This window comes from Netta rufina, assembly GCF_964035555.1.
Source record: "Netta rufina genome assembly, chromosome: 3".
In the NCBI taxonomy this organism is placed as follows: Eukaryota; Metazoa; Chordata; class Aves; order Anseriformes; family Anatidae; genus Netta; species Netta rufina.
The window spans coordinates 63758340-63769836 of record NC_140125.1 but is presented as its reverse complement, the minus strand read 5'-3'; the positions used below and the strand labels follow the sequence as shown (position 1 = coordinate 63769836).

The 11497-nt window shown below is 49.2% G+C and overlaps 1 protein-coding gene across 2 annotated transcripts in view; it reads right to left on the bottom strand.

The window, feature by feature from the left end:
- Window positions 1–637: 637 nt before the first annotated feature.
- The window catches only part of ANKRD6 (ankyrin repeat domain 6), a 30380-nt gene continuing 19520 nt past the window's right edge, over window positions 638–11497 (bottom strand). Inside the window, exons 6-15 of one of the 2 annotated variants that reach the window (XM_084284739.1) lie at window positions 11198–11296; window positions 9600–9698; window positions 9311–9388; window positions 8920–9024; window positions 8533–8670; window positions 7999–8175; window positions 6297–6449; window positions 5603–5716; window positions 3575–3914; window positions 638–2726 (exon numbers count right to left, since the gene is read on the bottom strand). In XM_084284739.1, coding sequence (XP_084140865.1) covers window positions 2167–2726; window positions 3575–3914; window positions 5603–5716; window positions 6297–6449; window positions 7999–8175; window positions 8533–8670; window positions 8920–9024; window positions 9311–9388; window positions 9600–9698; window positions 11198–11296 — 1863 coding nt within the window. In that variant the 3' untranslated portion in view covers window positions 638–2166. The remainder of the gene's footprint in view (window positions 2727–3574; window positions 3915–5602; window positions 5717–6296; window positions 6450–7998; window positions 8176–8532; window positions 8671–8919; window positions 9025–9310; window positions 9389–9599; window positions 9699–11197; window positions 11297–11497) is intronic. The other variant, XM_084284740.1, reaches the window with a different exon arrangement.

Here is an 11497-nt window from a genome sequence, read left to right as displayed (position 1 = left end):
TCTTCAACTCCAGTAGTTTTGAATGAAGGAGGAGCTGCAGAGGAGTAGGAATGAATTTTAAGGGAACATCCCCCTTAGAGTAAGTACACTTGTTAGTGTCATAAAACCTCTAAAATCAGTAACTCTGCAGCCAAGTTACTGCCTGAAATCCCTGCTGCAAGGCTTGTACAGGTGTGCACGTTCAGGAGGTTCACTAAAACCACAGCCTTTGTGTTTCACTCGCATCTGGGCGAGGTCCGAAGCGTGTGGCAGCATCCTGCAGCCTCTGCAGGGCCAGGTAATCCCTGCAGCCTCACCCTGTGATAGCTGGCAGACCTGGCTTCTCTGATTTATAGCCAAAACACAAAATAACAAAAGCTTCGACTCTGCAGTCCAATTTTCTCCTTTCCCTTCTGATTTTGTCTGTTCTTCTCTGGATAGAAAACGGCAACGCAAGGATTCTGAGCAACACGTATTTTAATTACTTGGCAAAACAAGTCACTTTATCAAGGGGATATAAAACTTAAATAGCATGCTTCTGCATTCCTACAGTCGCTTAAACAAAATTGTAAACATACAAAAGTGTCTATATGCCTATGGAAGTCAGAGCAATAAAACTAGTGTTGCCGTAGCTGCACGTACACGTCCTGCTTCGATAGTGCATTAATAGGAATTTTTAAAAATAGTTATATAGTACAATTCTTCTTCGCTTTGTACAGCTGCTAAGAGCACAAAAAGCTTAATTGCTAGTTCGTTAATGGTGTCTTCAATACTGGAAAGTGTTCTGTATTATTTTTAGGGCTCTGCGGTATAGAAAAAATAAATCTTTCTCCTTGGCATCTGCTGCCACCTTGTATTTGAATTGGTTTTGTACACGTGTTCTGTCAGGGTTCGTTCAGCACATTGACTCGGATCAAGGGAATCTCGTGGAGCCTTCCCAGAGGAGCACAGAGGGAACCCTACAGGGATGCAGGAACAAGTTACGGTGCCCCTCGTGCACGCAGCGCGCCGGGACCCAAACGTGGCTGATGAACTTGGGCGTTACTGCTGGAACAAACAGAATTGGAAATGTGACCCTCTGAATTACAGCTTGGTGCCTGTCAGAAAGTCACTGCAAGCTGTGATTTTTATTGCAAACCAGCCATAACAATGTGAAAATGTTGCTGAGCTCTGTTTTGCGGGGCTGGAGATTGGTCCTGAGACCTGGAGATTCACCAGGGCCCAGTCCCTCTCTTTAGAGACATGTGGGGGAAAACAGAGCGGAATTGTTCAGGGGAATGAAGGAAGGCAGTCAAGACAAAGGCAGCTGGGAGGAAAGCCTGATCCCACAGAAAAAACGTCTGCATAGAGGGAACCAAGCTTTCACTTCCTTACAGGACTGCTTCCTAGCTTCTTCAGTGAATTCAGCTGTTTGCTGCTTGAAGGAGAAGAGCTTTCCATAAAAATTGCACTCAGCAAGTGGAGCGTGGTCATGGTACAATACTCGCCATCCGTGCCCTAAACAGAACTCCTCAGCCGGATCACTCGATACGGCCCCCACAACTCCGTAACCACGAGGAGCTTTGCCACCGGGACACCGTAAAAAAGCCTGATTTAGCATTTCTTTTAATAATGTAAACCCAAAGAAAAGCAACGTGGCAACAGAAGCCCCTGTACCTAACGGGGCAGCTCACCTCGGCGGGTGCTTGGCCTCCCCCGCCAGGAGCCCCGCGCCTCTCCCTGCCTGAGCTGGGCAGAGCGAGGCCGCGGGGAGCACCTGCAGCAGGAGCAGCAGCCCCAGGCTCTCCAACACCCAAACAGGGATTTATCTCAGTCTGGGCGTCAGGTTTACATGCGGAATCCCCTCGCCACACCTGACTCAGGTGGAAATGAGAAAATTCCCTTCTCGGCGCGCGGTTTTGGTTCTTAACGCAATTTGTTTTCAAGCAGCACCTGAAAGTTGAGAGTGCAAAATGTCACGGGCTGTGGGAGGTAAGGAGGAAGGGGTCGATCTGCAGCATCTGGTGGTCGGGGCAGTCTGCATACGAAGCTCCTGGGTTCTGGAGTTTCCCAAGTTACTTCTACTCCTGAAAAAAGAGCGCTTTGTTTGGACGGGCCAGGCACCACAAGGACATGTCCACACCTAGCCCAGATTCCTGCCGCTTCCAGAGGGCGTCCTGCTGCTGGCCTCGCCCCGCCTGGTGCCCGCTAGCTTTCCTTCTGCACCTTGGTCCTTAGCTTACTGAGCTCCTCCTCCAAGCTCCTGATGTGCTCCTTGAGCGCAGCTTTGTCTTGCTGAGCCTTCTGGTTGGCCTGGCAGCGGGCTTCCTCAATCTTGCGTTCGTACCACTTCTCCATCTGGGTGGAAACGGCCTCGAAGAAATACTGGGTGAGCTCCAGGGCCTGCGAGGTGTCTCTGAGCGCCGGGGCCGGCGCCTGCCCCGCGGGCGGCTCCTGGCTCTGGTGGGCCCCGGCGTGGTGCGGCGCCTTGTGCCTCGGCTGCGCGCCCTTGCTGGATTTCTTCGTCTGAGTTCCCCTGTCGACGAAGCAGCCGCCCGGCGGCTCGGCCTTGGCAGGCTCGGCCAGGGGCTGCAGGGCCGCCTGAACCTTCACGTGGCGCAGTTTGGAGCCCACGAGCTCGGCGGAGGGCAGCTCCTGCTGGAACCGCTGGAAGGTGCCGGCGCCGCCGGCTTTGTCCTTCGGCCTCACGTCGGGAGCAGGGGCTGAAGCAGCAGCGGGTCCAGCAGCCATCAGCTGCTGCTCTGCACCTGCAGAATGAAAACACAGGGTTAGAAAAACCACGGGCATGCACGTCAGCCTTCAAAAATCCTTGCTATACAAAGTGTGCTGAATGATGGAGTGTCCCATGTGCCATGCAGTGTGTGTTGTAGGGGCGTCTGTTACTTCCCTGTAGGGATAGATACAGGGATAGATTTTACAGAAGCCCATGGCTTTGATACTGGTCTCCTTGGATGCAGAGACCCGGGCTGGAATTGTGTTCTGACTGGTTCATTTTACTCAGAAGCTTCCTTGCTCAAGCACAGAGAAGTAGCTTGAAGCAAGGTGTTCTCTATCTTCAGGTGCCCATGATCCCTGAATGGGCTTCAGTGTTTTCAGCTGTGTTTTTTCCCATTCCATAATGAATTAATAATTAAAAAGAAAAGTGGAAAAAGTAGATTTCTTTCTATATCCCTGTATTATAAATCTTAACAAGGGAAATTAGTATTTTAGGTTCATATCCTTGCCCCCTGCCATTACAGTATCCATACATCTGAAAAGCTCTTAAGACAGGATCCTTTCTTCACTGGATTTTGGATAATCTATGCACTTTCCTGGCAGACAGGGCTGAAGTAACTCTGACTGGGAAGCTGGAGAAATTGCAGTAAATATTCAGAGCATCGCAAGTCTGGGCTTCAAAGACACAGCGGCAACGTTAGGAAGATCCAGAGCAATCCCAGCCAAGTAAAAATAAAATTTACATACTCCCAGCGGCTGCCTTGACACAATACATACGTGTGGCGGAAAGCACACAGAGAGAGTCAGTGCCTGTGGTGTGAACACAAGCGTCCCCCCGTGAGGTAAAGAGCTTGCTTTTGGATGAGCGTGAGCTAAGTACCTGACAGGGGCATACCCGAGGCGCCGTCCTGCTGCATGCAGAACTGCCCAAAGCTCTGCTCTGGCCCGGGGCCTCTGCTCCTTCCCCCGTCTTCCGAGAGGCTGTTGGGCAGCGTGGCACAGGAGTGCTGGTGGGAGCCCTCCGACGGCAGCAGGGGCTGGGGGGCTTTGCCGTCCTTGGCGCTGTGCGGGTTGTTCTCCGTGTCCAGGGTCTCGGCCAGGGACTCGCAGGTGGACAGCGTTGATTTTGGCCTCGACGACCTGGAATCGCCAGAAAGCTTCAGCTCCAGGTTCTGAATCTTCAGCATGCACCAGGTCTTCAGCTCATCCACCAGGGACATCTGTGAGGAAGAGGATGCACATTAGAGGATCCTGGCTTCACAGCCTGTGGTTGCTGGGCTGCTGAGGATGGGCAGCAAGGACAAAGCGAGCTAAGCCTGGTACCAGTGGGCTTAGCTGCCTGGACAGATACAGACACTGCAACAGGGAGCATTTAGAGTGCTGCAAATCAGAAAAGACGAGGAAATACACATTAGCTAAGGAAAGGCGCGGCTTTGGTCCAAGCTACCACCTGTTCTAGTTGAATCTCTGCTTTTTCTCATGCAACTCGAAGCCTTCTGGTCAGGGCCGACTTATTTAATCATAAAATAACAGGCACTTTCCAAGTGCAATGCTTCTACCGTGTGCCCAGTGCTGCCATTTTTTAAGAGTGAAATTCAGTTCAAGACACTTCTGGGACACAGCCTTGTACCAACCTCTGCTCTTCTGTTCATTCAGTGATAAAGATGAGCCCAACACATGATAAAGTACTAACAGCTTTTAAATTACAAAAGTGCTTAATAAGTGTCAACTCTGCAGTTGCCAGTGATCACTTTGAAAATGAGCAGCTCTTCTCCCTGTACGCACATGGCGTCGTGAATTTAGGTCAGACCCTCTTATGAGCTTGAACACTTAGTCCATGCATTTAGAAAAGGCCAACTTGTTTTTTCAGTAGTTTCAGCTGGACTCAGCAGCACATGGACAGCTGATACCACTCAATGGCAATTTCAAGTCCTGTGGGAGCACAAGCCTAAGACATCATAGAAGCCAATATCATTCTTGCCTCTTACTGTGAAAAAACCTAAAGCTTTTTGAGTTTAAGTACTTTTATTTGGAGAAAACTGTGTTGTGGGTGTGAGTAGTTTACACTGGGATTATCACAGCAGCCAGCCTTTTAACACAGATTTGGAACTGTCTTACAAAAAGTCATAACCTTTTACTAGAACAACGAGTATTCATTTCTTCATTCTCAGAAGAACCCCAGCAGTGAGAAAACAAATTGTGTTTTAAGCTTACTGTGAGTGGAGAAACACGGTTTTCTTATCATGTTTTAATGGTGAGTTTGTGCAGAAGCCAGAGGAGCAAGAGCTGGCTCTCTGTTGGAACAGTTCCTCTTGTAATGTTGGTTAACAAGCCTATAAAAGAACTTGCCTACTGGCAGCAGTACACAGCCTGGAGGTGGCGTGCTGTTGCCAAAGTCAGGGGGAAGAACTGCAGCCTTGAATTTGTGGGAGAAAAAAGATGAGACTGAGAAGGGAGAGATTTCCAGGGCACACAACCAAGTGAATGAGAAATTAAAGGACCAACGGGGATCTTGTGCTTTTGTGACTCTTTGCAGGTGCTACCACAGACAGCCTATAACTAATGGAAAGCTAAAGCACAACTGTTGCAAATTCAGCTGTAGGAATTTGTACAAAGCACTACGTTAGGAAAAAAAAAAAAGAGATACCTTTGTTAGAGATCCCACCTTCGGGCCCACCAAATGAAATTGCAACAGTCGGACTGGATTTCACACCACCTGTTTCTAATGCAACAGCTTTACACTTTTGGTCTAGAGATTCAGGTGGTGAACAGGACTCATTTGTTCCCTGAAGTCCCTTTGCCTGTTCCAGCAGTTGAGGTAACTCCCCGCTATTCTCTCTGCTTGCTGGAACAAAACTGCTGTGCGGATCCACCTGAGCTGCGAGGGAGGAGCCGTTTCAAGCCCTACCTGCCGTTTCTCCCCCTCGTTTTTTTCCAGCTCAGCGTGCTGCTGCAGGCGATGAAGGCACTCAGTTCTCTCTGCGGACAGCCGCTCTGCCATCAGCTTGTCTAAAACACGGAGCTGGGGAAAAAAAAAAAAAAACAACAAAAAAAACACTATTTAGCCAAGGTGATCATGTTAAAAAAACAAAACTCCCATCTGCAGATCTTGCAAGTCAAAGTACGCTCTGTCTTTCAGTCTTCATTTCCAGGAATGGTGCCAACTACAATTCGGTGTAGCTTGCAAAAAGGTCCGATTGCAAAATTATTTAATGAAAAAAAAAAAAAACACATTAAAAATAATTCAAACAATCTCAAACATCAGTGTAAAGAGAACTCAGCAAAAGGGGTTTTTACAGTTACAAACTACCAGCTGCAGGACAGCATTCTCTCTCTAAGTTTCCCTCAAGCAGTTTAGCTTTATTGTCTAAAGAAGCACCTGAAGCCACTTGCACATTAGATGTGTTTTTCTCAAGCCCCCAGCTTGCAACATTAGCTCCCCGTGGAATGTCACAGTTCCCTGGTCTTGAGTATTAGCTTTCAGGTTCATTTTTACAAGGCAAGAAGCAACAAACGAACCATGACAATGAAAACACTCATTATGCTTAGGATATGCTTCTAATAATCTTGCGGGTGAACAGACCTCCGGGTCATATTCTTACTTGATGTTGAGTTTTGCTTTCCATCTGGCCCAGCTTAACATTCATCTTATCTTGTACTGTCCCAAACTCAGCTTTTATCTCCTCCACGGTTGCCTCCAGCTGATTCTCCAGTTTATTTATCAGGGGCTCACAGCGACATCCATTGATCGGCGCCTGAAAAGAGTCAAACATTTGCTGGCTGCATCCTGCTGGCCTCTTAGTGCCCTCGGAACATTATCACAGCTTCTTAGAGTCACTATTGAGCTCTTCTGTACCACGTACCATAGCTCACCCTCCTCATATTACCTGACAGCTCAGCAAACAGTACATTAATTGGAAAAATGGCATAGAAACGGACTAATCTCATTTATATGGACAACTCCCAACGTCGGGGCTACGAGCAGCAGTGGGGTTAGCTCATACATGCTGGGGTACTGACTGTGTGCCATAGGAGAGGGCAGCGCCTGGCAGACCTGTACCCTCGTCTCGGTGCTGTAATTCTGAGTTGTACGGTCTGATTCTTGTGGCTGTGCGGCTGTGTATGCATTTGTTTTTTTTAACCTAATGCCAATCATGTACTCACTTTTCATACTGCAAGGCAAGGTCCCACTTCTCCTGCCTCCCGTCACCCTGCAGGCATCTGGCTGACCTTCCAGCTGCCTGCCTTTGAGCTGCGTGACACTGTCCTGTATTTTCAGGAAATGCTGGAAGGGAGTCTGTCCGCATTAAGCTCATCTTTGTTAATCGATTAGATTTGTGTACAGATCCTACCTGCTCCCTACACCCCTCTTCCTGCTCCCTACATCCTCCCTACCTTCCCATCAGATAGGGACATACTCATTTTAATATCTGAGAAGTCCTTTTCCTTTCCTCCCTATCCTATTAGGATAATGCCATGATGCCCCTGCCTGGAAATTTCCCCCGTGTCACACAGTGATGTTGGAGAACAAGGCGTATAAAGCCTCTGAAGTCTGACTTGAGTGATCTCCTGAATTTCTTTCCAGCAAGGGAACAAGGATAGCTGTGGGGGGATGTGAAAAGTTAATGAAATGAAAGGATCGATCTCCCAGAGGTGCAGGAAGGCAACACTAAGAAAACAACGGTGCAGATGTTTGCAATGTCTACGGGGTAATTTGCTGGCTGATTTCATGCTGTTATAGAAATGTGAACTGGTAAATACTAGCAGAATAAAATAAACTGAGTGGAGTAAAATAACCATTTCTTAACTGAAATAAATGTACATGAGCTGCTACTCCCGGTCTGTAAACCAATTTCTCTACAGCTCCTGCCTCCAGTAATCCCAGAATCCCCAAAGACTTGCTGCAATAAACAAAGAATTGAGACAGACTGTACTGAGTGTACTGGAGGACGGGGTTTAAGGAGTAAGCGTCAGTGCTCACACAACTTTCATTTATTTTCATTGGAAAATTTCTTTTGCCTTCCTTATCAGAAATCTCAATATTTCAACGTGTATCCTTTAAGTTCTTGTGCCATTCCCAGCCACTGGTCACACCTTGCCTCCAAAAAGTTACTACTTTCTAGAGCAAAACTCCTTACCCATTCAGCCATTCCCTAGCGTACATAACACCACCCAAGCAAGGAAAATAAATCCGCAGTGGTTACTTCGTACCCATGACATGGAGTTGAGCGAGAGCATTTTCTGTCTGACCAGCCAGGAGTGCTGCTCAGTGAGCCTCCCCCCACGAGGCAGCAGCTCGCTCACCTGCATCACCTTCCCATCCTTCCCTCGGTAGAGGGTGTAGAGCTGGTAGGCCCGGACCTCGTGGGGAGGCGGCGGGGAGGAGCAGTGGTGTTTACTTCTGCGTTTTGGCAGGCTCTGCTGGGGCCGAGGGAGTGTCTGCTGGTCGGCCGGGGAAATGGGGTCGGAGAGTGCTGAAACCTGCAGAAAGCATGAGCCACATTTTACCTGCTTATGAGCCCCTCAGTAAACTATTCCCGGCGGGAAACCCTTTTATGAGAAATCCTGATTGATAATTACAGCAAAAACCTGATTAAAACACAAATCCAGCTGCATTTCTCACCTCAATCTTGTTTTCTGTCAGCAAAAAAAACCAAAACAGATTTCTGCACAAACCCAGCCTATGTGACCCTCAACAGGAGAATTTCCCCACCAGAAACCAGTTTTATCCAAAGGCTGCCTCTGCCCCGTGAGCAGGTGCCCTGGCTCACTGCCATGGCAGAGGGACACCCGTACTCAACAACAATCCCTTCTCTGCTGTTTTAAACCCACTGATACCTTCTCCTTTGGCTTTTTCTTTTTGCTCTTCTTCCCTTTGGGATCCGGAGAGGTGGACCGGGGCTCATCCTTCAGATCTGTTTTCCTCTGCGGCGGCTGGTCGCTGCTCTGGGTGTCGTCAGCAGCCGAGACGCTGCCCTGCGTGGAGCAGACACAGGGGGCTCAGAGTAGTCGGGGAGACAGTAGGGAAAAGGAGTTTTCTCCCATTTCCTAGTCCTGAGCTGCTCTGCACACCCGGGTGGGCACCCGGCAGCAGAACACAACCTGCCTCCCGTGGCTGGCCCATGCAGGGAGCTGCTGCTGTCACACCCAGCAGATTGAGCCCCAGTGGTTTTTGTTCAGGCTCCCTCTGTGGCAGCAGAGGGAGTTGGTAACGCCAGGCTGTACCTTGCTCTGTACCACCTCATCCCGTGGCACCGACTGAGCTCGCCTCTCCTCCTTCAGCCTCTCCCTCTTCTTCCTCAGGCTTCTGCCGCGATTGAAGCGTGAGACCTGGAGGCAGAGGGCACTGTTACTCAGGGATGCCGTGCTCCTTCCCCATACAGAAGCCGAGAAATAAAGCAGACAAGTTTTCACCTCTCATAAAAGGCAATACAGAAAGGAGAGAGCACCCTCAGACGCTGATGGGCCAAGCAGAGCAGGTATTTAAGCAACACCCAGCAGGAATGTAGGCACCTTTCATGGCAGAAGGCGTTGTGGCCCCCTGGGGATAACCAGTCTCAGCCCCACCTGTGTTAGGGCCAGAGTTTGCTGCCAACAGAAGACATTTGCGACATACCTGGGATGCTTTAGTGAGCAGAAGTGCAACCTCGGGGTTGTTGTGCTGTCTGGCAACCTCTAGAGGGGTCTGACCTGCCTGAGAGGAAAAAGACAACAGCATTTCCTTCAGAACACTGGCAATGGAGGATTTCTCCCCCGGAGGTTAGTACGTGCCCCGTGCAAAAGAGCAAAGTGACTGCTTCCATGTACGTGATTTAATTCAACACCCAAATATTTTCTGCCCACACTGGAGCGTCGAAGAGCCTGCACGAACACAAACTCCCAGAGGAGCTCCACGTCCTACTTACGTTGTTGACAACTGCCGTATCGGCCCCGGCCTCCAGCAGCAGCTTCACCACCTTCCTATGATTCAGGGCAGCAGCCACGTGGAGCGCCGTGTCTCCCGCCTGCAAGGCACAAAGCAAAAAGCAGCCGTGTAAAACGCAGCCTCAGGTCTCGCCTGGCAGAAATCTCAGCTTCTTGTGGGGTGCTGAGAGGCCAGAAGACCTGTGCTTAAACTGGTGCAACAACCCAGCTTCAGTGAGGCTCGCTCCACAAAAACGCAGAGCCGGGCAGAAGGGGACAGGAGGGGCAAAGAGCTACTCCGGCCTCGCTTTGAGGAATGCAAACAAGGTGCTGGTGAGGGGCTTTGATTAAGTGAAGTGACACACGGCACAGCTGGAGGCAGCCCAGCTCCCCTCCAGCCAGTGGATACAACACCTGAGGGCAGAACGGGTTTGCCCGCTGCAAGCTTTTCTTTGCTGCACCTTTGACTCCTTGGTGTGCAGGTGGTCGTGTATCGCGTTACTCAGAAATTATCTGGTAATTAGCAGCAGCGAGACGGTCGGTTTTCTCTTCATGAGATTCCCCAGGAAAAAAAAACAAAAACAAAAACAAAAACAAAAACAAAAAAAAAAAAAAAAAAAAAAAAAAAACACAACAACAAAATAGCTTCTGGAATAGAGCCAGGAGGCGGTATGGGTCCGGCACTCAAACACTGCCTGACCCTTGTTCCTGGGTACTGAGGTGAAGACTGCTGGGATCGGGTTCAGGGGCTGGTAACGGAGCCAGCAGCTCTCCAAGGGACACTGCACCCATATATAATGCCCCCCTGTCCCCTTTGCCCTGCAAAAAAAAAGCACATTTCTTTTTGTCTACATAAAATGCTAGAGGCATGTCCCATGTCCCCTCTAGGCCAGTGGAAATCTTACTGCTTGCTACTTGGATGAGGCGTGTCCACTACTAAAACCATGAGATGTGCAAATATGGAGCACCTTTGGGTAGTACTGGGGAAAAAAAAAGATGGAAAGTGGTGCCCCCCTGTGCAAAAAGATGTTTTACTGCACTAAATCCATTCCACACAATTAGGCTGTGCTACAGGTACAGCGAGCAATCTCTTCCCTATATAACAACCATGGATGATTAATCCTAGGTTAAACTGATCATTGCTTTGAATTTAAAGCATATTTTTTCTTATTTTTCTGTATTTTTATTCCCACTACTGCAAAATGTAGGATTCCAGAGAAATTTGCACTTCTGCAGCATCTGAGCATGAGTGAGCCCTGCATCACAGTGTCCCTGCAATGGCTGTGATATCGTTACCACCCAGTGATGGAGGAGAAAACGGGCCCCATAAAATGACCAAGCCTCTCCCCAGACCCCTTTGTGCACCAACACAGCTTTGCAGCGCCTCATAAATAGGAAATGTTTTAAAGAAAAGATGCAAATGTGATGGCAAAATAATAAACCACTGATGTGCCATTGCTTTAAAGCTACCCTGGGAAGCCGAGGCACTTGGCAGCACAGTGAGACACGCAGGGAAGTGGGGTTGCTGGGTGGGAACCTCTCTTTCCAACGAGAAAATCGTGTGAGGGGCGCAGAGTCGCAATGAGGTTCATGCACTGACCTGGTTCTTTTCATGGACAGAACAGAAAGCACTGAGCAGCACCCTAACGATGGGCAAGTGATTATAACGAGCAGCCACATGCAGACAGGTATCTCCTGCCTGCAAACAGAAACAAAGCTCTGAGCATGTCATTGCAGTAAGAAAGCTTGCACTCGTCATGGTGTTCAAGGATGCAATAATCCTGTTAAACCAAAAAGAGCAGCAAACGTCACTCCCCCCACCCCCACCAAACAGCAATGCTGTCTTCCCTTTGGTACAAAGCTGAGCGATAGCTGGGGTAGGGGAGGGAGGGGGCACCAA